The sequence below is a fragment of the Periplaneta americana genome, chromosome 16, assembly GCF_040183065.1.
Source record: "Periplaneta americana isolate PAMFEO1 chromosome 16, P.americana_PAMFEO1_priV1, whole genome shotgun sequence".
Classification (NCBI taxonomy): domain Eukaryota; kingdom Metazoa; phylum Arthropoda; class Insecta; order Blattodea; family Blattidae; genus Periplaneta; species Periplaneta americana.
This window is the reverse complement of record NC_091132.1, coordinates 76,001,102-76,028,671: the sequence shown is the minus strand read 5'-3', so window position 1 is coordinate 76,028,671 and position 27,570 is coordinate 76,001,102. Positions and strand designations below refer to the sequence as shown.

Genomic DNA, 27,570 nt, shown 5'->3' with positions numbered 1-27,570 from the left:
TTCAATTATCGTAAATCAGACTTGCTTATATTTTATTACATTTGCGATATTAAAATTAAATCTGCTTGAAGATTTCACTCATTCTATTTTTAATGGTCAATGGTCGTGTAATTCTCTTATTAATCTAATTCCTTACCCATAGTGAACAACGCGTCTTCCATTTCTTCAATATATTTATCATTTCCTTGGCACGGAGGTTTACTACTACAGAAATTCCTAATTGCACAACATCCATCGACGTCATTTTATCCTATTTGAAAACAAAATAACTTGAATATGTCTGAACTGCGACTTGATTTCAAGTTACTTGAAAAGTGTGAACGAGGCTTTAGAATTGCCGCTAGTAACAAAAGACTCGCATTCACAAGTTCTTTCGACATTTTTGTGTATCACGTGGTGGCTACTTATCCGCTCATGTATGACACGAGGCGACCAATAGTATAGGCGACCGAGGTAGCCAGCGACCAACGAATAGAGCAGAGTATAGGTTTGTTCCAGCCCTAATCACATATACAAGGTGATTCACGGGGATTTACCGTCACTTACGGAGCTTATTTCCGAAGACATTGTGAGCAAAAAAATCATATAAACATTTGTCCTAATCTCAATATTTTCAGAATTACACTACTCTGAAGTTGTTAGTAAAATACCTTTTTTATTTAGCTTTAAAGGACAAAAAAATATTGCAAATAGGGAATGATCTATTCAGAAGTGTCATTTCTTTAATGGCTAGTGTTCTGAAGCTAAAAATGTGTTGTTAATTGCTTTGTACAGATTTTGTTTTTCAATTTTTAACTAAAAATTACATCATTCTTACGCACTTATCACAAAAATTGTTACAAATCATACGACTTTAGGAACTTTATTCTTTACAGTTTAATTATGCATCCTAATGTACAGTCTTAAAGACTTTACAGGAGTGGGGTGATTTATAACAATTGTTGTGATAAGTAAGTAAGAAAATGTAATTTTGTAGTTAAAGATCGAAAAAAATAAAAATCTGTACGAAGCAACTATGGAATTCACAACACATTTTTAGCTTCGGAATACTACCAATTGAAGAAATGATACTCCTGAATAGTACATTCTTTATCTGTAATATTCTTTTATCCTTAAAACTCAAGAATAATGGTATTTTACAAACAACTTCAAATTAGTGTAGGCTAATTCTGAAAATATTGAAATTAGGACAAATGTTTATATGACTTTTTTTGCTCAGTATGTCTTCGAAAATAAGTACCGCAAGGTATGATAAATCCTCGTGAATCATCCTGTATAACAGATTGGCCATTTTCTGGCATTTTCTGAGAAATGTATGTACACTTTTCATAGTAAGTTTTCGAAATGTACGCCACCCTGTACTAAACAATGTTCTGATCTCCTCCTAACATCCGTGAAAATGCAATTTTTGTTGCTTTGTGAGTAAACAATAAAAGTTAGAAAAAAAAGTTTCAGTAAAAGTTGTTTCTTTTTAAAAGTAGTTTCCAATGGCACATTCAATGATCCATGTTCTCATTTGAAATTTCGAAGTTGACCACAGGTACACCTACTTCAGGTTTGTTACGGAAAATGGTACTGCCACCAATCTATTCTTTACATAGGTTTTGGTTATCAAATTTTTTTATGAACGACCAGTATCATATAGTTTTCGAGAAAAAGGCTGATACGGGTGGTCTGAAACACCTGGTATATACAGGGTGTTTCAAAAATACGGGGCATAATTTCAGGTATGTATTTCCCACATATAGACAATCAAAATAGTTCATTACAACATGTGTCCGGAAATGCTTCATTTCCGAGTTATGGCCTTCACAACATTGAAATTCACCGGAACGTTTTTCTTTCCGCAGGTCGTTGTCATTACAGAAGATGTTCAAAATGTCCACCTCCTGCTTGAATACAGACCTCACATCCATGTCTCATTGACCTGCGAACATGATCCCAAACTCCAGGAGTATTGCGTATGTCCTCAGAACATGCCACAATTCGATTCCGAAGGGATTCCAAATCAGGCACCGGAGACGAATAAACCAATGATTTTAAATGGCCCCACAAGTAGAAATCGAGAGGCTTCAGATCAGGTGAGCGTGGAGGCCAAGCAATTGGCCACCTCTACCTATCCATCGATCAGGAAACCTTCGATCCAAGTACCGGCGAGCCGTACGACTGAAGTGTGCAGGAGCGCCATCATGCAAGAAGTGAATGTGTTGACGATTGATCAGTGGAGTGTCTTCTAAAACATGAAGTATGGTGTTTTCCAGGAAGTTTGTGTACGACTGCCCCGTAAGTCTGTTTACAAGTAGGCATGGGGTCCAACTAATCGATCACCAATAATACCGGCCCACATGTTGAGGAAGAACCGCACCTGATGATGAGATGGAACAGTTGCAGTGGGTTTTCATACGCCCATCAACTGATTGTGGAAATTTGTTATGCCATCTCGTGTGAACTGTGCTTCATCTGTAAATAATACTAAGGCAGGAAAGTTCGGATTTACACCACACTGCTGCAAGAACCACTGACAGAACCTAACTCGTGCAGGGTAATCTGCTAGTGACAGGGCCTGTACACGTTGCAAATGATAAGGATACAATTGATACTCTTTCAACAGTCTCCTCTCCAGACAGTCGTATGAGGAACATTGACTTGCAACGCTACCCTTCGTGTGCTGATAGAAGGAGTCATGTTCACAGCCTCCAGAATCTCCTCCTGCACTTCTGGAGTTGTAGATCTTGGTCGTCCCCTTCCCAAACCAGGAGAGTTAAATTTTCCATTCTCGCACAGACGGTAATGGAGACGTACAAATATCTTCCGATCTGGACATTGTCGCTGTGGGTACCTCTCCTGGTACAAACGACGAGCCAGCGCAGCATTGCCGTCCGCCTTACCGTACATGAAGTGTATCTCTGCCAGCTCTTGATTTGAATACATGTCGCACAGTCTAACGCCTACACAACACTGAATGTAACCTTTGCCTCGGAATGAACTGTCAGAGTGCCCTCTTAATGTCTCCTTTGACGGCAACGACCTGCGGAAAGCAAAACGTTCCGGTGAATTTCAATGTTGTGAAGGCCATAACTCGGAAATAAAGCATTTCCGGACACATGTTGTAATGAACTATTTTGATTGTCTACATGTGGGAAATACATACCTGAAATTATGCCCCGTATTTTTTAAACACCCTGTATATATACATATTTTATTTATTTGACGACGTTTTACCAACTGCGATGGTTATCTAGTATCTGAAATGGTGATAATGACATGAAAATGAGTCCAGAGTCCAGCCCCGAAAGTTACCTATCATTTTCTCTCAATTGGTTGAGAAAAAACCTTGGGAAAAATCTCAATCAGATAACTTGTACCAACCAGGACTTGAACCCTGGCCCGCATCGCTTCACGGTCAGAATGTTAACCGTTATTCCACAGCGGCGGAAACAAACATTATAAATAGAATGTGCGGCGTCTCGAGAAAATACTGTGAATACAGCATAAGGTATGCCTTGCATGTACGTTTTTTGGTAGATAAGTAGATAAATAGAAAGCGAGTTTCAAGGTCGAGGATCAGTGACAGGTTAGGTTTCATTTGTTCAGGCTTTTGGTAAACATTGCATACACGTTTTATGGTAGATAGAATGCGAGTTTTCTTAAGGTGAGGATAAGTGACTTGTTAAGTTTGGTTTGTTCAAGCTTTTGCTATGTCGTGCACATATGGTTTTTGATAAATCATAGGTAGATAGAAAGCGAGTTTTCGAAAGGATCAGTGACAGATTAGGTTTCGTTATTCGGAATTTTCGTATGCCTTGCATATACTCTGTTTGGTAGAGATACACACATAGATTTACCCTGAACCTAAAAAAGGAGTCCTTTCACGCGTAGTGGATCATCATGGTGATACCATTGGGTTATGTGATGATTTCATGTGAAAATGTCGGAGAAAATCATCGGTCAGGTAGATATAAGAAACGAAGGTATTTGGGGCAAGTTGGGCCGGTTTATAGCTTTCGCAGTGATAACATCGTGTCTCAGAGAGTAGTGTACTACAATTTCAAGGTTATTTTAAATTATTTATTTATAATTTTTTCCCATAGTTGTGTGGCGGGATCGAAGTTTTAAAAAAATGTCTAATTTTGCAGTGATAGTCATAAAATTTTTTTCTTAAGTTTACACCAGGTTTTTTACTTTGTTTTAAAAAATATATGGTCGAAATCGTTGATTTTGAAAACAAAAAAATTAAATCTGCCAAAATCTCTCTTTTGTAAATAATACCGCAACTACAGTACTTAAATTATGCAGTAATACTACAGTAAGTAAACACGAGTTTTTCAAATCTATTCAGATTTTAGCTATTTTTTTTATGGTTTACGAATTTTGGTGCAATTTGTAAATAAAGCTTGTTGTGGTGAAGAAGATTGTTAGGTCTATAGATTACATTCACGTCATCTACAGGTATTTCGGCGAGAAGAATGCATGCTAAACAAATGCGCGAATATATTGTTATATTAAATAAAATTCAAAACCTAGTGGCGAGCGGAGACATTTTTCAGAGGGGACCAGCAGTAATAGAACTGTCATGACACTATTTAATAATGAACAGAAAAAAATATAAAAATATGTTAGGTAATACCCTAGACCATATATATTCAGATAGGTCAGCCTTATAGGCTTTGACGTTAACTACTTTTGTCAGGTTTACTACGCTGCCATCTAGTTGTTACATAAGGAGTCACGTCATAATTCCCATTTGAATTGCATTAGCGACTGTACTGCCATCTCGTGTTCGTTTACGGCGGACGGGTGGCGATCCTGGCGGCTGTTCTCTTCAAAGTGCTGCCGATTTTAACATAGCGATGATTTATCTGTTACATATATGATCTAGGGTAATACGTATTACAACGAAAATAAGACTTACCAGTTATCACCTTCATGTGTACATCAACGGAGTCCTCCTCTCTCCTTTTCGGGCAAATTTTTCTATGACGTGATCGTAAAAATGTCTTTGGCTTTGAATTTTATTCAATAGAGCCTTTTCTATCGATAACAGTAAAAGTCGCGAAAGTCTGTCTTCGCACTGAGTGTTCCGTACGTAACTCTTTACGCGTTTTAAACAGGAAGAAGTACGTTCCACTCTGGAGGTGCTCACTAGAATTGTAGCTATTAGCACAGATCACATAATATAGATTGCTCGCTCCTATATTAAAATCGGTTGCACTTTGAAGAGAAAAACCGCCAGGATTGCCACTGTCCGCCGTAAACGAACACGAGATGGTAGTACAGTCGCTAATGCAATTAAAATAGAAGTTATGATGTGACTCCTTACGTAACAACTAGATGGCAGCATAGTAAACATGACAAAAGTTGTTACCGTCAAAGCCTATAACGCAGAGCTATCTGGGTATATAATTATGATCTAGGCTATTAGGTAGCATAATTTATAAACTTCTGGAAATGCCTCTTCTCCTAACTCGGTGTCTTTCAAAAACTTTGTTATCTCAGTCACTGTCCTGTCTGAAAAGTCTGACAACCTTTAACAGCCACTAACTCATTTAAACAACAGGATTAAAACAAAAACTTCCAAACGAGTACCGATGCTTAACAAACGGTCCAAAATACAACATTGTGACTGTTGGCAGTCGTGATTGGTACCACTGCTGGATGGCGACGATTCAGACGATGCAGTTGGTAAGAGCTGCAATGGACTTGCATTTCGAAACGAGTCCCTCTCCCTTTCCATGTTTACTAAACAGCGTAAAACACACAATATTGTTTTATTCCATGTTACACTTCACAGACACACTTTCAATACTTAACTGATAATGCACAAAAACAATAAACGTATTAATATATTCTTTCTAACAAGAATGGAGACACGAAAATTGTTTACCAGGGATCGCCCAACCGTAGGCCTATTTACTATTCACGTAGGCAAGGGAACAGCTTTAAACCTGCTATAGTCCAGTCCGAGCTGACTAGACTAGATGGCATTTCGGAAGACGGTCAGCTGCTATATGCGCCGTAGCATTTCTGGTATGTGACGTCACAAGCTTGTACAGTAGAACCAATCGGAATCAGTCTATAACAAGTACTTCCCGAATTCGTTTGTTCACGTGTGAGTGTTTCAATACATTGAATGAGTAAAATTAACATTTACTGTGTGTAAGATAAATGGAATAAGAGACTGTAAAACGACAAATATTGCAGAGGCAGGCGCGGAAAATAGTGTTTAAGGTGTATAATTACTTTAAAAACATTGAAGAGCAGAACACTGCCGGCCATCTTGATGCTGACTGGCGCAAGTAACGACAGCAGAAGCATGTGGTGTAGGATTGAGAACAGTCCAAAGAATATTGTTAGTGAAGGAAAGAGGGTTTGTTTGGTGTCATGCTTACAGTAATCAACGGCTAAGGTCATTATTGTCTTTTGATAATTTAAATTCTCTCCGCTATTTGTATTGCACGTGCGCGTGAAGTACGATGTGACAATGTTGTACGCCTACTTGCTCTCTCTATCTGTCTCTCTCGACGCAAACGCTAGCAGACTACCGCCTTCCGAATTGCCGTCGACTCTACTTCGCGTGGACTGGACGAGTCCAATTCTACAGACGTTGAGCGCTGAGGGAAGAAAACAGATTGAAGTCGTCAATTGTCATATTGTCTTGAAACTTTTTAAAATTCAAACATGAAATGTAATAAATTTCATAAGCTGATGATACTTAGAGGGCTATATACTGTATACCAAATACATTACATTACATTAAAACGATAAACCGGGAACCAGGGTTCGCCTTGTTAATTTTTTCTGCATCTGGTATAGACCTATAAACGAAAATAAAAAAATACTTTATTGCTGATTATAAAGTTGACGAGCTACGAACAACTACAATGAAGAAAACATAAACGTCGCCTGTTTCTGTGAAAGTGCCCTAAAATCATATGTTCTCTTTGCTGCCATATCTGCAACAGTTATGCTGCGTTCATTAACTTACATATTAATAGATTTATGATAAGAACATAACTGAACAATAATTCATTAAGTTTTGTTAAACCTATAAGTTAAGAACACAGACTAAATAAATTGCAAACGTAATTCTTCTCTCAAGCTTTGGTATGTAGTATATAGGTCATTCGTTATCTCGTGAAACCAAATACAGGGACATCATTTTATTTTTACTTCAATTTTTATTGTACCTGAGTTTTTTAATGTACTTCACTCCCACCCCTTCTACTAAGGAAGTTCCAACTCCACACAGAACCAAGACCGCAGATAGTAAGCAGTACTGAGTTACTGAGTATAGTACGTTCCAGAAATATGTTCGCGTTTTCCAGTGACGAAAGAGCTTTCAATATTGAATCATATTTTCGCACAGGTACTGTCCGTTTGCCTACGTAGCATCCCGATTTCCCCCACCTGCTTCTGCTCGCCCCTCTGTAATAGCTGGGCTGTCTTAGCTCTTTTCTGAAAACATTAATTTCTCTTAGGAATTGGACGTTTACGTAATATTATACAGCTGTTTGATTTAACTTAAATAAAAGGGCCTCGTTAAGTAATTAACTGTCACGTGATTTCCTCCCTTTCTACAATCCTGCGGCATAACCACTTGGACGGACAGTAGACAGCATGTCTGAGTAATTTTATATTTTCGGGTCGGGCAGAAGTGAAGATTGAATTTACAGTACGTAGAGTAGGTACAGAATTATTTCAACATGAGTTACTAGTACGAAGGACGAAACTGGCAATTGGAATTAGATGCAATAGTCTATAGTGCGATAATATGCACAAAAGAACTGAAGCCTGTATCGAAATGAACGGCCACCATTTTCAAAATTGTGTTTAAATATTCATATTATGATTATTTTTCAATTTAACTTCTTTCTCTATATTGTACGCTAATGTGCTGTAGACAGTATAATATACACTGCATAATGAATACGTTCGCATGGATAACTCACTTCGTGAGTAAAAATACTTATTCTTAATACAGTACTGTACTTTGATTAAAGAAAAACCTAATGAAAATTATCAAACTCAAAATCGCGATATTTCCTAGTTTACGTAAATGGATGAACTACTTTTCTTCCTTCCTATACCTAGTAGAGTGATTTGTGTTTTACGCCAGTATCATCGAACTCCAGTCTTGGAGGGGGGAGCAAGCGGTGTTTCCGGTTCTCTAAAGGTATAGACAGGTTAATATTAAAAATGTTAGTAAAAATAAAATGATGTCCCTGTACTTGCGTGCGTCGTTGTATGTAGTAAGAACCTTATGATGGGGGTACGTGGGGCGTAGCGATGGAGCTAAGCTTCTCAGTCCACTTTCTTCTTTCCCCGATTCGCAGGTAAGTTTCACGAGATAACGAATGGCATATAGTGCGTTAAATTTCAACCCTTTAATTCCATGGCAGCGACACTAAAACGTCAACAAAGGTCGGCTTGATTTAGTAGGGTGATATTTCACAACGTATTTTGTTGAAGAAATTTAATAACTTAAATGTTTCAATAGAAATAATTCAAAATATATTATATGAGAAATTGGTCAAATTCCTAGAATCCCTGATCACATATATAATAGACTGGCCATCCCCATGTTACAATCGGTAACATGTGGAAGAGAACACCCGTCAGGATCGCCACCGTCGATTGAGCATGACTTCTAGATGGAAGTACAGTTGCTCCATGCAATTTAAATTTGAGTTATAACGTGATTTCTTATGCAGTAGATAGATGGCAGCATAGTGAAATTTATAAAAGTTGTTACCGTCAAAGCCTACAAGGCTGAGCAATCTGTTATATAATATACATATGTGATCTGAGCTAGAACTTAACGTTCCCAAGCTTCATGTTGGTCTACAGCTCCACTTCGTCCAAGAACAGCACAGCATGTCTCAATACCGTTACATTCTCAACGGCATGATCAGAGAATAAGCTTGTTACTCAGATATTATTATGATATACCGAAGTACATATATTTCCGTGCAGATATTCTGCGTCATCATATGATGAAAGATGATGAAGAGTTACGGTAACTTAAGTGAACAAATTTTAAGAAGCTTAAATTAATCTCCGGAGGCGAAAATCGAGAGAGTAAAAAACAATTTTTAAGAACGTGCGTCTAGTTTCAAAGACAGCTCTCTTACGTATTTGACTGGCCATACTGTATGCACGGTAGGATACATATTTTTCACATGAACGGAGACAAGAAAGGAAGGAAGGAAGGAAAGTAGGTACTGTATCTATCTACAGGTAAAAACACAGACAGGCGAGCAGGCGCACAGATATAGAGTACCGTAGTTAAGAAGATGGATGGACAGGCCAGCCTGTCGACAAACAGACAAATTAGATAGATTCTTCTGTGCATTAGTCACAAATATCGTAATTCAATCCGTAACATAAAATTCTTTCCCTAACCTCATTCATAGAACATTAAGTTACCGGTATACAAGTACAAAAAAAAAAAATGTTAAAACTATTATCTGTAGGTATGTCAAACATAGGCGAATACTGAGTTACATGAAATTTGTAAAACACCTCCTACACCGTAATGCGTACTTATTGTGTCTCTGTATACATTAGTAAGGCGTTGTTTACCAACTAAATATGTGAGCTCAAGTTACTAAATAAAAAACAAGCATTACATTACCTTTTCCTCAAGCTGTCGATCTACCACTTTGCTCAGGGCTACATAGTGTCCGATTTCAGAACATTGATGAAAGTTTTACAAGTATCTCACAGCACATCATTTCACTGTGTAAAATTAATGTTCACTTCCCGAAATACGTAATAAATGATTTTAATGTTTCAAAATACATAACGCACTAACAACAAAACTTTAAAATATCTACTTCTCTTTTCTTACCGCTCTTTCTCTAGAATCTTGTTTTACTCATTTTAAACCAGAGTACAGCCAGGGTTGCCAGATAAAGGAAACAAAATCGTCGTACCAACTCATGAAAATTGTCGTACTTCAACATAAAATTGTCGTACATCTCTCACTTCGCTGTAGATTATTAGTTAACCGGAGTTCAAATCCTGATTGGGACAAGTTAGCTGGTTAAAGTATTTTATGGGATTTTCTCTCAACCATTAAGAGAAAATGCGGAGCAACTTCGGCGCTGGACCGTGGATTTATTTCGCTGGCTTTACCATCTTAATCTCAATCAGACGCTAGATAACTATCGCAGTTGATAAGCGTCGTAAAATCATATAATTCTACCGCAAAATTTCAGTCTCAGTTAAGAATACTACTAATAATTACTGTAAATATTATTCACATCCATAATGACATTCGACATTCACCACCAATTTCTTCATCATCAAAAATGTCATCGCCGTAAAGCGTGCACGATGACGTTGTTCAGAAACAACATTGTTATATTTTAATCAGAAGAAATTTGATCTTTGTTATTTAGTATCAATCAATACGACAGCTGATAAATTATATAAAATTAATTCACATTACAGTGGACTCAAAACCGACACTGCTATAATGTCACGCGTTAAGACTTCTTAATCCTATTGCGGTACTATTTCATTCATAAAATACTTCCTTTATCGAACATACAAGGGAAGTTAATTTAAACTGGTATTACTTTGGTACACATGAAACCTAGAGCTCAAGATGGCAAATTATGACTTGAATGACAAGCGTAGTCACCATATCGATTTTCAAAGTATTTTCCCCACTCTTAAAATATGTTCCTTTTGCATTAGTGAAGCACATACTGAATGAAGAAAGCTTGTCTGAAAAGGACGAAGTAAACATTAATTTTATTTTAATTATATACCAATATTATAAGTTCCAAAATAATTTGCTTGCATGAGCTTTCTGCTTTCTTCATTTCTTGCTTAGATAAGGGTCAAATTTAATAATAATTGCGGCCGGTGGCCTTGCGAGCTCATAATAATTTTGTATCTTCAGCGAAATAGTCGTACAAAATTGCGTACGACATGGAGTGCGGTCGCACCTCATACAATTAGTTAAAATAGTCGTATGCGTACGACTATATACGTATGGCAACCCTGAGTACAGCACATTGTTCATAAATTTATGTTATCACAGTCTCGTATATACAGCCACGAAGGTCAATACGTAGGGAATATGCATGCATAGATAGTAGCTAACTACTAGGATCGCCACTATCGCCTCATCACATACAATGTGAAACAGTACTGACAGTCAATAGACTAGTACCCTCGTCAACTCAAGCTTCGTGACTGTATATACTAGACTGTGATATTATAATATTCTGTTATAACATATGTACTGCCATCTTTTGTTATTTCTTGTAATATGTTGTTGTTCTCGAATGGCAATTAAAAGTTGATTTTTGCACGATCGTGTTTTTTTGTTGTACTTAAAGTTATTGTTGATAGATCCTGAAAGTTACAATTCCCAAACAGAAACTGTTGCTAGGGAAATCATTCTTTACAAACTATACTGAAATAGACCCTTACAGTGCATTTATTGTTACTTAGTTACCATTACAGCATAGTTTTGCGAAGGCTTTGGAATAATATTGCTCTAAATTTTCAATGCAAAATAATTGTATTTGGAATTTTAAAATATGATCGTGCAAAAAATGTTGTACAATACACGTTTATGAAGTGCATTACAAAATCCCCAACCCTGTGTCGTAATATACTATTTTTCTTTTGTATACCATATTGGAAAAGTGCATAACATTACATAACATCTTTTATCATCCCCTCCCAAAAAGTAATTTTGACTACTGCCCGGACTCTGAATTTTTCTCTTCTAATATTGTTACCGTAACAGACGTATTCTGTAGGACCAAAAATTAATCGGGCGCGCTTCCGAACAGGAGCGGAGGTATTTCCTCTAAGGTTAGAGCCCAGTTTAGATGTTTGTGTATTAATCGAAAATTAGGGGCCAGAAAATATTGAGAATAGGACGCATGTTTATATGACATTTTTTCGATTAATACACACACACCTAAACTGGACTCTAAACTTAGGGGAAATGCTGCTGCCCCTGTTCGGAAGCGCGCCCAGTGCGCTCCTTGTATAATGGCAAATTGACTTAATATAAAAATGTCAACATACGTGTCGAACTTGGAGTCAGGTCACAAAGGGAAAACACGGAGGAGAGGGATTCGGTCCAGTGCTGTGGATTGAATTTCGGCATAACTCAATAATTAGAGCGCTTGGTACGTAGAACCAAGGATCCAGGTTCGATCCCCAGAACCGAAGCGAATTTTTCTCCTATAATATTAAATCAATTGGACTAATTGGCAGTAACTATTTGCGAATAAACGAATGTTTCTAGGAGAACTATAATTTATCTACTGAAAAACTTTACTTTTGCTGTAGATTTCGCAATAATTGAATTTAATGACATTAATTTGATCAATAACATAAAACTAAAATGCTCTTCCACAAATGCTATAAATTTCAAATGTAGAAAAAAAAATCTGTCGACTAAAATAGCACTCCAAGCAAGAAAAGAGAACCAAAGGAATGAGAGAATAAACAAAAAATTACTCACTTATTAAAAAAAATACTCGGATTCGAACCACTACATGATCCGATTACAGGAATGCTCAGTGGAAAGTGTATGTCTGCGACACAGTACATATATAATATGCAGTCTTGTTCATAGAAAAGTTGTTGCAGCATCAATTGGATTTGGAGGTAATTGGAGGTCTCCGATTCAAAGCATGCAAACAACTGCTCTAGAGACTATCTAATCATATGCAGCACTAATGCAAATCCCTTTTTAGTAAGTTGCGCCAGTACATTTTTTCTGCCTCAACATACGACTAGAAATGATTTTCTATAGTTCCAAGAGATTATTTTCTTGTTAAAAGCGACAGTTCACAATTTTCGTGTTCAAGTGAACTTTCATGAGATATAATACTAGAAATATTTTTCCAACTTGAAATGTCAAAAGTATGATCATGGTCTTGCCTCCAAACAATTTACATGGCGCACAATAAAAGACATCACCAGTGCTACAAGAATCACTAGGGAACGGAGTATTATGTGCAAAAAAACTCGAAAATGTTTATTTTATTATGTAGTAAAAACATGGAAAATATATTATGAAACTTACAAAAATATTTGTTGTTGTTTTCTAATGCCAGGCGTTTGACAATAAAGTCATTTGACCTCTTGCACTCAAATATTTTTCAAGGATATTATCATGACTAGCCACTGAAGCACAGATTTTGAGGTGTTCCGAATCCATTTCTTGGTTTGAGTTGCACAATGGGCAGTTAGGGGACTGATATATTCCAATTCTATGCAGGTGTTTGGCCAAAAAATCAAGGCCTGTTGCAAATCTAAATGCAGCTACAGACGATTTTCGTGGTAAATCGGGAATTAACTGTGGATTTTGATGCAGAGAGTTCCATTTTTTCCCTTGGGATTGAGTTATTAAATTTTGTTTGTTGAAGTCTAAGTATGTAGATTTAATAAATCTTTTCACAGAGTAATATGTAGATTTAGTAACAGGTCTGTAAGTAGCAGTGCTGCCCTTCTTTGCTAAAGCATCCGCATTCTCGTTTCCCAGGATTCCTCAATGGGATGGTATCCATTGGAATACAATTCTTTTATTGAGTGATATTAATTGAGAGAGCATTTTAGTTATTTCTGCTGTTTGAGATGAAGGTGTGTGTTTAGAGGCGATTGATAGAATAGCTGCTTTGAAGTCTGACAATATAACTGCATTTCTAAATTTATTGATGTGGCATAGAAGATTCCTGAGACATTCACTTATTGCAATGATTTCACCATCAAAACTTGTTGTTCCATATCCAAGAGATCTATAAAGTGAGAAGAGACAGCACGTAACACCTGCACCGGCACCTTGTTCTCTGGAGATCAAGGATCCGTCGGTGTACAAATGAAGCCAGTTTTGTGGAGGGTACCTAATATTAATTGTCTCTAAAGACAATTGTTTCAGTATTTCAGTGTTTACTTCTGATTTTAGTATTTCTTCTGTTAAATTTAGATTATATTCTATATTTAATAGAGTTAAAGGGTTTGGTTTAATTTGTAAGTTTTCTTTTAAATTCGGGATATTGATTTTCTGTTTTAATTCTTGAACAATGGATATGAAACTTTTTTGAGTTTTCAATCTACAGAGAGGACTGTAAGAATGCCAATTGTTTCCTGGTAATCTAATAAGTTTTTCATATTGAATCAGTGCTTTTCCTTCTATTGTCATTTTGATGCTGTTAATATTAGTGAGGAATCTCATAGAATCTATTGGCGTTGTTTTGATTCCACCAGTAATGAGTCTGAGAGCTTGGTTTTGAACATATTCTATGTCGTTTATGAAAGGTGAAGTAATTAAAATTTCTCCGCAGTATGTCAGCACCGGCTCTATAAACATATTGTATGTAGTGTTCAAAGTATTCCTAGAGCATCCCCATTTCTTTCCTGCTAGTCTTTTTAGAAGGGAGAATCTTTTACGAGCTTTTTCGGAAATGTATTTCAAATGGTTGCTCCATGTTAACTTACTATCGAAAATAACTCCAAGATATTTGGATTCATAAGTCCTAGGAAGGTGCTGGCCATTGTATTGGATATTGAATTCTCTTTCTTTTTTACAGAGTGAAAATATTTGGTAGTTACTTTTGCTTAAATTGAGTGTCATCAAATTTGATGTATTCCATTCATGTAGTTGATTTAGAGCTTTAAGAGCAGAATTTTGAATTTTGTCTCTATGTCTGTAAGATCCGGAAGTCCACAAAACTATATCATCTGCAAATAGTGCTGTTTTCATGTTTGATTCCTCTAATAGGGAGGGTAAATCATTTATATAAATATTGAATAAAGTTGTGCTGAGGACAGCACCCTGAGGTAGACCTCGATATGTTTGTCTGTAACTAGAAAGTGAGTTATTGAATTTAGTGGCAATGAATCTTTGGCTAAGGAATTCTGATATCCATCTGAACATATTGCTGAAGATACCTAATTTCTGGAGTTTTAGTAATAATTTATTTCTCCAAACAGAGTCATATGCTAACTGAAAGTCAATAAATATTGCCAAGGTATCTTCCTTCTTGTTAAAACTGTCTTTTATTTCTTGGCCGAGGCGTATGACTTGTTCATTGGTAGAGTGTAGTTGTCGAAAACCGGCTTGTCTTGGTGATAAAAGATTTTGGGATTCTAAATACCAAGTTAATCTGTTGGAGATCATGGACTCCATGGTTTTTGCTATCATGCTTAATAGTGCTATTGGTCGATAACTATTAACATCATGAGCAGGTTTCCCTTTTTTGTGAATTGGTACAATGATTGCTTTTTTCCAAGCTGCAGGAATTGAGGTGTTCCATGATAAATTGAAAATGGATAAAAGTATAGACTTGGCTTTTTCCCCCAGACGTTTCAAAAATTCGAAATGAATGTTGTCGGGGCCAGGAGATTTCTTGGTTTTTAAATTTTGTATAGCTAGAGTTAATTCTTTGGAAGTAAAATTTTGATGAAATATTTCAGGTTTTGTACTAGTAATATTGTTTTTATTATTTTTATGTAATTCTCTTTTGATAAATTTTTCAGTTTTTTTGATATTGGAATGTAATCTGTGAGAGTTTGAGTAGTGTTTATTAAATGTGTTTGCTATATTTCTATTATCTGTTAGTGTTTTGTTATTATGAATAATAGGTTGGCTAGTATTTTCCTGTGTATTGGAAATATTCTTCAGAAATTTATATGTTTTAGCGCTATCGGCTCTGTAATTAATATTTTCAATAAATTTATTGAAACTGTTCTTTTTTGCTGTTATGATTGCTTTTTAAGAATGGCAGTCTTCTTCCTCCAATCTTGAGTATCTTCAGGTGTTTTGCTAAAAAATATTTTGTTTCAATATTACAAAATTTTAAATATTATAAAAAAAACTCACCAATCACGTTGAGACAGTGGCGGGTTCAAATAACTCGCTGTTGCAGTGAACAATGAAGACTTTCTCAAAGTTTTCAATCACAAACCAATGTCGGTTGTCATGGGACAATGCACGATACCGGGAGGAGAATCATTCAACATCACAAGAAGTTAGTCTTACATATTTCATCAAAGGAATGTCACTGGCACACAAACTATCAATCAATTTCTCCAACGTCTTCCTGCCCTTCCAAAACTTTGGCAAATTTACACTTAGTATGATATCCATGATTATTTTTCAATTAGCTTACATTTCTGTTTAATAGGTTCTACTTTGCGAACTTTGAGTGAATGAATTTTATTCTCAATGCCATGCACCTCATTAATTGAAGTGTCAGCTGGAACAATGTTGTAAGTTACAAAATTTTCATTCGGCGTGTTTCCATGTAATAATGTTGTATGTCATGTTACCTTGCTATACTCTTTGGCTTGCAACTGTCCATCAATGCAGTACCTGAAATTTGTCCACTCAAAAGTTTGCTACCCTATAAGAACAACATTGTACGTGTACACATTTTTGCAGCTCCTGTAAATTTTACCTAATGTAACTTATAATGTTGTTCCAGCCAACGCTTCAATTGTCTCAGTCAACAAGTTGGTTGATGTTTTCATTTCTTTATAGTGTGACATAAAACTCAAATTTTCAGATATGTAGGATAATTAATTTTATAAAGTACTATCCATAAGTAAGTTCTCAAGAATTTCAATTGATGAAGCATCATCCTTATTTAGGTCATCTATCACTGATTTCAAATTTTCAAAATTGTCTGCAGACTACACTACTGCTTCTAACAATGTCCCTCCAACGTGTAACTATGGGTTTAGGTGGAAGTAGAAAATCTGGATTTTTGGCTTTGAACAAGTCAATTCTTGTTTAAGCTTTCACGAACACTTTTAAAAATTCCACTAAATTCAGCAACATACTTAAGGCTTTCAAAGAACCCGGAAGTTCATTGCCACCTTCACATAAGCCTACCATCAGTCTCTATCCTGAGCAAGACTAATCCAGTCTCTACCATCATGTCCCATCTCCCTCAAATCCATTTTAATATTATCCTCCCATCTACGTCTCGGCCTCCCCAAAGGCATTTTTCCTTCCAGCCTCCCAACTAACACTCTATACGCATTTCTGAATATACCCATATGTGCTACATGCCCTGTCTATCTCAAACATCTGGATTTACCCATATGTGCTACATGCCCTGTCTATCTCAAACATCTGGATTTACCCATATGTGCTACATGCCCTGTCTATCTCAAACATCTGGATTTAATGTTCCTAATTATGTCACGTGAAGAATACAATGATGTGTGCAGATCTGCATTGTGTAACTTTCTCCATTCTCCTGTAACTTCATCCCTCTTAGGTCCAAATATTTTTCTAAGCACTTCATTCTCAAACACTCTTAATGTCTGTTCCTCTCTCAAAGTGAGAGTTCCAAGTTTCACAACCCTACATAACAACTGGTAATATAACTGTCTTATAAATTCTAACTTTTAGCTTTTTTGAGAGCAGAATGGACAACAAAAGCTTCTCAACCAAATAACAACATGCATTTCCCATATTTATTCTGCGTTTAATTTCTTCCCAAGTGTCATTTATATTTGAGCCATTCAGAACAAAAGTGATGTAAGTCAAAATTGGGTAATGAGGTTTAAAGTAAAAATTCTGTAAAATACAGTGCAAAGTACCAATTAATATGTCGTTCTTGCTATCCACTGACTACTAATAGTTTAAATAAACTGAATATTAATCGCTACTTTGCGCTGTATTTTACAGAATGTATACTTTAACCCTCATTACCCATTCTTGACTTACATCACTTCTGCTCTGAACGACTCATTTGTTACTGTTGCTTCAAGATATTTGAATTTAAATTCAGCAACATGTTGCTGCAAGTGGGAATGAACACTTGATTTTGCTTTCGGCTTTATATCACCAATCACTTCACAAACGGTCTGGATGAATCAGATATATATGATTGGAGAATATTCGAGTCAAATGCTTTGCGTCAGCAGTCATTTCATAAATAAGGAATACCCCTTCGACAGTTCCAAAACAGTATGTGCAGTCAAGGTCACAATGCAATACATTAAAAAAAGATCGTCTCACTGACCTGGGAAAGTCTGGTACCTATGCAATTTGACAGGAAGTTAAGTGAACCCCAGGGTCGTTCTGAAAGTTGCAGCAATGACAAAAATCCTACCGCCTCCCAGAATTGAGACTAGGATCTTCCATACCATAGTCAGTTGCTCTAACAACTAAGCTTTCCGGTCGCTATGATGTGGCATGTTCACTTTAAAATGACGAACCACTTATACGAATATGTAATGCATAAATGTATCATTTAGTTTCAATCCAAAGAAAATTGAAATATGACTTTTTATTTTATTGGGTTATTTTACGACGCTGTATCAACATCTAGGTTATTTAGCGTCTGAATGATATGAAAGTGATAATGCCGGTGAAATGAGTCCGGGGTCCAGCACCTAAAGTTACCCAGCATTTGCTCATATTGGGTTGAGGGAAAACCCCGGAAAAAACTTGCCCCGACCGGAATTCGAACCCGGGCTACCTGGTTTCGCAGCCAGACGTGCTGACCGTTACTCCACAGGTGTGGGCAAAATATGACAAGTCTAAAATATTGTCATTGATTTTACTAAAAACTTTGTATTGTGCACCAACTGCAACAATACTCAAGACATATTTCATAGAAAATACATGTCAATTTAAGAGTATTTATTATTAGTCCTTGTTCACTGGTGTATTACATGAGTAAATGGAGTGCCTATAAACTGTTCTTTAACTTCCAGAGTCCTGTACATCATTATTTTCTTCTGAAAGTTTTTTACACACCACTTCCTCTTCTGGTATCAGTTCAATATCTGGCATTTCTTCTGGTAGCAGAAAATTATCATCTAAGTAAAGTATTCTATCACAGTAAGGGCAGACTGGTGCTTTCTTCAAACCTATAAACAGAAAACATCATTTAGATTTATCAGAAGTCAGCAAAATAGTTTTTTTTAGTTGGTTATTTAATGACGCTGTATCAACTACTAGGTTATTTAGCATCGATGAGATTGGTGATAGCGAGATGGTATTTGGCGAGATGAGGCCGAGGATTCGTCATAGATTACCTGGCATTCACCTTACGGTTGGGGGAAACCTCGGAAAAAAACCCAACCAGGTAATCAGCCCAAGCAGGGATCGAACCCATGCCCAAGCGCAACTTCAGACCGGCATGCAAGCGCCTTAACCAACTGAGCCATGCCAGTGGCTGTAAGCAAAATATAAAATATAAAAAATGGACAGTTCGGCGAAAGTGTAGATTAAATAACATATAATTATTTCATTTTATGTTTTACCCATATGAGAATAAAACATACTGGCACTTGAGTTTGTGTGTGACATTACTAGGTGAATAGACCGTAGAGAAACTGCAACACAGTGAACTACCTTCCGGCTAAGCTGCTTGCAGAATCTCAGACAGCTTGCTATTGATGATATGCAGTGCAGTACTGGTAGTTAGACACAACACAAACTATTAAAATAAAATACACTGTGGCTACAAATTGTTGGACGATTTCAGAAGGCTATATTTTCACCAATACTGAACATAAATACATGATCTTATCACCATTTGAAAGAGGGAAGTTGATTTGTTGATTTAAGAAAATTGGTTAATGCCACAACTCACTGACGAGGAGGAACAGGGGTTCATTTTCCAACAAGACGGAGCCCCTCCACATTGGCATATGGAGGTTCGGAGGTACCTAAATCAATACCTACCAGGTCGATGGATTAGTCGTGCAACGGATGCAGACAGCATCTTCTGCACATGGCCACCCCGTTCAACGGATTTCACAGTGTATGATTTCTTTCTGTGGGGTTTCGTCAAGGGCAATGTTTGTTTACATACCTCACTTCCAGCGACATTGGCCGAATTGAGAAGGTGCATTAACACAGCAATTAGGAACATCACACAAGACATGCTTGAGAGGGCTTGGTAAGAATGGGATCACCACCTGAACATCTGCCGTATTACACATGGCGTTCACATCAAGTGTATCTAAGGTCAGTATAAAACTTCAAACTTCCTTCCTTCAAATGGTGGTAAGATCGTATTTATGTTCAATATTGGTGAAAATATAGCCTTCTGAAATCGTTCAATAATTAATTTGTAACCACTGTGTATTACTAAATACATATATGCTTTAAAACATAATTTACTCATTCAAATTAAGAGAAGAGATGCTGAAATTCTCTGACTTCTTGTTTCAAATATTTGTTGTTGTTTTTCCAGTCGGTTATTTCACGATGCTATATCAACTATTAGGTTATTTATCATTGATGGAATTAGTAATAGCGAGATAACCCTGACAGGAAACTACCCGAACTCAGCAATGGTTGCTGCTGTGGGCCAGCTTCCCGCACAGCATAGAAACATCTATTGCTACAATATCTTAACGAAAGAAAGCCAGTATAGTATCCAAAACAGGAATGAATGGCAGAAAATAGTTGAGAAAGTCAAAACTTCTACAAGTGGTAGTACATAAAGAAGAAGAATAGCAAGATGGTATTTGACGAGATAAGGCCTAGGTTTTGCCCTCGAATTACGTGGTATTCGTCTTACAGTCGAGGAAAACCTCGGATAAAACCCAACCAGGTAATATACCCAAGTAGGAATTGAACCCACTCCCAAGCGCAGCTTTGGATTAGTAGATAAAACACATTACTGCCTGAGCTACGTTAGTTTAACATTTGTCGTACCTTGTAAGAAGTTGTAAGGATATGTGGATTACTTTTGTACACTCTGTCTTTAGAGTTCTCCAAGGATAAAAGTTACAGGGACTATTAGGTTGAAGGATCGAGGGAATTGATATTCCTGCTGATAATTCTATCCTCAAATATTCTTTTAAGTTCGTCCATAGAATAGTCGCAGAAACCTGTCAAAAAATGTTAAGGCACACTCTCTCTTAAACAGGTTTCTGCAACAGCACATACAGCTAACTATTCAATGGACGACTGTCAGAGAGTATATGAGTAAAAAATTGAGGCGGCAGCCAGAAAATGGGCTCATAGATCTATAGGCCCTTTTTCGGGAGAATGTTTAATTCGATTCTCCGTTTTAAAATCTACTTGCTTACGTGTTTCGTTTCAATATCTTGTAAACAGAGGGCAGGGTAGCTAATTGAATGAACACATGCACTCTTGTGTAGTTGTGGAATTCAGCAAAAATCGGTGAAGGTGACCTCAAAGTGAGTGAGAGTCCATCCAGGATGTGCACTAAAGTGTAAACTGCACTCTGAAGTTAAACTTTGAAGTGAGTGTGAATCAATTCTAGATTAATACTAAACAACCTGTAATCTGTATTCTGTACCGAACAGATATTCTTTATTTTCAAGTATTCAGTACAATTTATGACGTAATTATAAGATATATGTAAGAAATATAATTTTACTAAAATGATTATGAACTTGTAAACCTCTGTAATGTGCGCTGTTCAATGCTGATGTTTAATTTCTGCTAAAATATAATCATATTGAAATTATTTTGATAAAATAAACTTGTTCTCTGGAAAAAGGGCCTATAAAATATTCCAATAATACACATAGCACTATTAAAGTTGGAATGTATTATTTAACAAAAATTTATAGACAAGTATTTATTGTAACAGTAAGCAAATTGTTATTTTGATAAAAGTGCCTTCAAATCGCAATTACATAAAAATAAATCTTTCAATCTTTGTTTTCTCGAAACATGACTTTTGCTTATGGGCCCTATTTCTGGCTACTGCCTCAATTATTAATGAATGTGTGGCTCCTTCGACAGCTGAACCTAACCCCTTGTGACTTTTATCTCTGGGGAATTCTAAAAGATAGAGTGTACAAAAAAATCCACATACCCTGGAAGAAATGAAAAAAAGTATATGGAAAAGCTTCACCTCCATTTGTCAATACGAGATGCAGTAAGTAATGTGTCACTTCTTAAATACAGTAGGCACAACAAACTTAATGCTTGGAACAAGAAGGCAGACAGTTTCAGCACCTCCTTTCTTACTGTTTGTAAGCGATGTTTTAACTGGTTAGATTTATTTAGTAATACTTCATAGTTTTCAGTGTGTCAAATTATTACCAATACTGCATTGTGCATACCAAAGGCACTGACTATAGACATGCTCGGTTGCTCGGGCATACCCTGGAAAGAAAGTGGGCATGTTCAGCATACACACTCTTGTGATTTATTATTATTATTATTATTATTATTATTACTTACTTACTTACTTACTTCCTGGCTTTTAAGGAACCCGGAGGTTCATTGCCACCCTCACATAAGCCTGCCATTGGTCCCTATCCTTAGCAAGATTAATCCATTCTCTATCATCATATCCCACCTCGCTCAAATCCATTTCAATATTATCTTCTACGTGCTACATGCTCTGCCCATCTCAAATGTCTCGATTTAATGTTCCTAATTATGTCAGATGAAGAATACAATGCGTGCAGTTCTGTGTTGTGTAACTTTCTCCATTCTCCTGTAACTTCATCCCTCTTAGCTTCAAATACTTTCCTAAGCACCTTATTCTCAAACACCCTTAATCTCTGTTCCTCTCTCAAAGTGAGAGTCCAAGTTTCACAACCATACAGAACAACCGGTGATATAACTGTTTTATAAATTCTAACTTTCAGATTTTTCGACAGCAGACTGGATGGTAAAAGTTTCTCAACCGAATAATAACAGGCATTTCCCATATTTATTCTGTGTTTAATTTCCTCCCGAGTATCATTTATATTTGTTACTGTTGCTCCCAGATATTTGAACTTCTCCACCTCTTCAAAAGATAAATTTCCAATTTTTATATTTCCATTTCGTACATAATCATATACTTTATCTTTTCGGAATTTACTTCCAAACCTATCTCTTTATTTGCTTCCAGTAAAATTCCCGTGTTTTCCCTAATCGTTTGTGGATTTTCTCCTAACATATTCACGTCATCCGCATAGACAAGCAGCTGATGTAACCCGTTCAATTCCAAACCCTTTCTGTTATCCTGGACTTTCCTAATGGGATACTCTAGAGCTAAGTTAAAAAGTAAAGGTGATAGTGCATCTCCTTGCTTTAGTCCACAGTGAATTGGAAACGCATCTGACAGAAACTGACCTATACGAACTCTGCTGTATGTTTCACTGAGACACATTTTAATTAATCGAACTAGTTTCTCGGGAATACCAAATTCAATAAGAATATCATATAAAACGTCTCTCTTAACGAGTCATATGCCTTTTTTGAAATCTATGAATAACTGATGCACTGTACCCTTATACTCCCATTTTTTCTCCATTATCTGTCGAATACAAAATATCTGGTCAATAGTTGATCTATTATGCCTAAAACCACATTGATGATCCCCAATAATTTCATCTACATATGGAGTTAATCTTCTCAAAAGAATATTATTATTATTATTATTATTATTATTATTATTATTATTATTATTATTATTATTATTATTGTTATTGTTGTAACCTAACTTTACTTATTATGACAATATTTATTCAAAAGTTTTGCTAAATTATCGGCTAGCTTGTACTCCTGTAGATACTATTTTGTCTTATATAGTATTTTTTTTCTTTTTTTATTTTTAGTAGGTTATTTTACGACACTTTATCAACATCTCAGGTTATTTATCGTCTGAATGAGATGAAGATGATAATGCCGGTGAAATGAGTCCGAGGTCCAGTACCGAAAGTTACCCAGCATTTGCTCATGTTGGGTTGAGGGAAAACCCGGAAAAAACCTCAACCAGGTAACTTGCCCCGACCGGAAATCGAACCCAGGCCACCTGGTTTCGCAGCCAGACGTGCTAGCCATTACTCCACAGGTGTGGACTTGTCTTCTATAAAAGGAGCCAGAAATAATTATGCATTTTTAATCTTCATCTTACGATGTTTGGTAGATTACCTTTGTAAAGTTTCTTTCAACCCATAAGCAGTGCTGACTAGATCAGACGCTATGGACAGTACTCTATAACAGAGTCGCCAGTATGAAAGGATAATTCCAAGCCTTTGGCGTGAAACGAACTCGATAGCTCAGTGGTAGAGCGCCTGACCGGAGAACAGGAAGTCGCAGATTCGATTTCCGCTCGAGGTTGTGAAATTTTTCTTTCATACTATGGCATGATAGTGACTATAATAGTATTTAAATTCATTATGCATTTTTGTCTCTTTAAAAAGATGATAATGAAAAATCTCATACACTGCAATTAAATCCCCATAAACTTTCACGACCAAGAAAAATTCCATTAAAAGTAGGAGACGGTGAGACATGTAACTTCTCAGACATTCAGGAAAGGTTCCGCGATGTATATTGTGAGGTAGCTTGAAAATCCAATTTCCACCTAAAACAATGTCACATCTTGCAAAAATGGAACAGTTTTTACTAGGCTTAGAAGATAATAATTATGTTACTTCTATATATGGTGACGATTTTGACGGTGTAAACTTAACATTGATGAAATGGTCAATGAGTTCATCGGTAAAACAGCTGTCAGGAGAAAACTTTCCAGGTTCTATCATTGTAGGTGAGTTATTACATATAATGTTTTTAAGTATTTATTTCCAGGGATATATTTCAGCCTGGCGGGCCCTTGCGGCACCAGGGTACTATTTTTTGAGACTGGGCAGTGCCAGGGCACTTACGATTTTCATATTATCGTTAAGTTTTGAATTTAGAAAAAGTCATATTTTTCATACTTAAATAATTTCATACTGAGATCTTCTCCACTGATCTAACAACATCTATATCTACGTTCAAATCCATGTATTTTCATCTGTCATTCAATAAGTATTCCTTCGGAGATGATGATGATGATGATGATGATCAGGGAACGGATTTATATGGACTAAAAATATATGAAATATGTAAATATATATGTAGTTATTTTTACCAAAATATGGAATTAAATATGGATTTTTACCAAAATATGGAATTAAATATGGACTTAAAATTATAAAAAAATGACTATGTACGTTAAATATTGGTACATTTTAATCAAACTAAACAAAAAATATAATGGACGTACCTTATCTTCCAATGTAGTTTCAACAAAACACAATTTTTATTGTCTGTTACCATAACAATAGGTTACAAACATTTCTTTCAAGTGCTGAAAAGTGAATCTTCTTCTATTGTCTCTGAGGATAGATTTATACTGACTAAAAGAGCGTTCGACGTCACAAGAAGTAACTGGTACATAATTCAATTTCACAATGTCTGCTGGGGATAAGTCCAAGTTAATCTTCACTGTTGATTCACCACTCATCACAGCAACAACCTTTTGTAGTTCTTCATATCCAGGGTTTTTTGAAAGTACAGTGTCCACCTTAGCTCTTACTGCATCTGCAACTTTACCTCTACCACGATTCAGTTGTTCCACAGTACTATTTATAATTTCAAAACTTTCAGATAGTGAAAGGTGCCTATTTTGGAGACTTTTGAGCGTTTTTATGATGCATGAAAATGTATGCTGAATGTGAGCTAAGTCATTCTTCACACTTATGTCACAGGTAACTGTTTTCGCAGTATCAATTGAGACTGCATCTTCAGAGTCCAATGCAAGGAGAACATTGTTAATAGAGTCTATATGTTCGGCATAATATTCAACTGCTTCTAGCCATGTACCCCATCTAGTTAAAATTGGCTTTGGTGGCAATGGAATTTCAGGGTACATTTCTTTCAACACGTTAACTCTACTGGGAGCTTTGAGAAATACTTTTTTCACTGATGAAATCAACAAATCTACTTTAGGGAAATTGTCTCTGACCACTTCTGCCACACGATGAAATGCATGCGCCACACAAGTAAAATGAGTCAATTTAGGATATACAACAGATAATGCTTGTCCAGCTTTGACCATATAAGGGGCAGCATCGCTAATAAAGAATAACACATTATCGTACATAATACCCTTTGGCCACAGGATACCCATAGCTTCGTTGAACAGTTTAACTATAGTTTTGTTATTGCACTTTTCTAGAACATCACAATGTAAAAGAATTCGTTCAGAATATTGTTCACTTAACAAACCGATAACTACATTACCAACAAGTCTACCTTCTTTGTCGGGAGTCTCATCAATGGAAACCCAAATTGAACTATCTTTAATTTCATCTCTTATCTTCTGTATTGTCTCATCGTAGATGGATGGAGCATACGTCTTCCTAAGTGTTGACTCATCCGGGATTGTATGTTGAGTATATTTTTCAAGGAATTCCCTGAAGACCTTATTCTTTAGTTTGTAGAGAGGAATATCAGCAGAGATGAGAGAACGGCACAGGTCGATGTTAAACTCAGATCTTACATTCGATGTTGTTGGTTGTGTTAAAAACAATTGTCTCTGCTTGGAATTTAGTTGTTTGTTGGCCTGATGTTTACTAGTTGTAATGTGTTGTTGCACCAGGAACTTTTGTGTAGATGATACTGCACACTGACACAAATTACAAAATAATATTTTATTGTCAGTTGATAAACCATCTTCTTTAAATTCTGAAATGTAACTTGTTAGTTTTGATTTTAAATTGACTGAATGACGTACTTTTGGCATATTTACCGTCTTTATAGTATGATTTACAAAACTGAACCTATGTGTACTCTGACTGGCATTTAACTGTTGAGCTGCACAACTGAAGTCTGTTAAAAATTTTAAATTAAATTAATACAGTTTTGTAACTTACTTTCCCATTGTTGATAGGACTGCTAATTTTCAAATAACTCTGATGTTAAAGGGATTACTGAACATGTGTTTAAATCTCTATTGTTGAAATGTATTTTTAAAAGTTAATGGAATTTTGTTTTGTTTTATTGTTAAACCTAATATAATATGGACTGTTTTATATGAAATATGGAAAATATATGGAAATTAACGAAAATATGTACTAAACTCTAAAATATGGAAAAATATGGAAAATAAAAGTAGGATTTTTCAACCCTACACATTGTGAAACATAAAGATAATGCAAAATATAAATTATATTAGCTTTATAAGTAAATATGTATTTACATATAAATCCTTTCCCTGATGATGATGATGATGTTGATGATGATGATGATGATAATGATTATGATGATGATGATGATGATGATGATGACGATGACGACGATGATGACATGACGATGACGATGACAACGACGACGATGACGACGACAACTGCTACCAGTACTACAGAAATCCCAGAGTCAGGGCACTTTTTTGTTTAGAAATACTTCATGTTTTCACAACAAAATTATATTAATACATAATCTGTGACGCTACAGCCCTTTTAAGGGCCCTAACTGACCAGTCAGCTGCTGGCCTCACGTCCACATGCTGAAGCAAAGGTGGACGATCATCCAACCAGAATGGAGATATCGTGTGGTTAGCACAATGATCCCCCCAGTCGTTATAGCTGGCTTTCATAACCGAATTTTGCTACATATCGTAGCTACCAAGTGCATCACGATGCTGAGTGGGCACCGGTCCCAAACACTGGCAGAAATTGCATGAGAAAATTTCTTCCCCTATTAAGACTTGAACCAGCGTGCATTCTGTAACACGAGTTCAAGGCAAGATGCCTTAGACCACGATGCCAAGGCGTGGGACACAAAATTATATTGCGGGTTTATAAATGTAG

General features: G+C 36.2%; 1 protein-coding gene across 2 annotated transcripts in view; it reads right to left on the bottom strand.

Moving 5' to 3' along the window:
- Positions 1 to 18,625: 18,625 nt before the first annotated feature.
- The window catches only part of LOC138716477 (T-cell immunomodulatory protein), a 52,345-nt gene continuing 43,400 nt past the window's right edge, over positions 18,626 to 27,570 (bottom strand). For both annotated transcript variants that reach the window (XM_069849604.1, XM_069849605.1), the window contains exon 14: positions 18,626 to 18,870. In XM_069849604.1, coding sequence (XP_069705705.1) covers positions 18,704 to 18,870 — 167 coding nt within the window. In that variant the 3' untranslated portion in view covers positions 18,626 to 18,703. The remainder of the gene's footprint in view (positions 18,871 to 27,570) is intronic.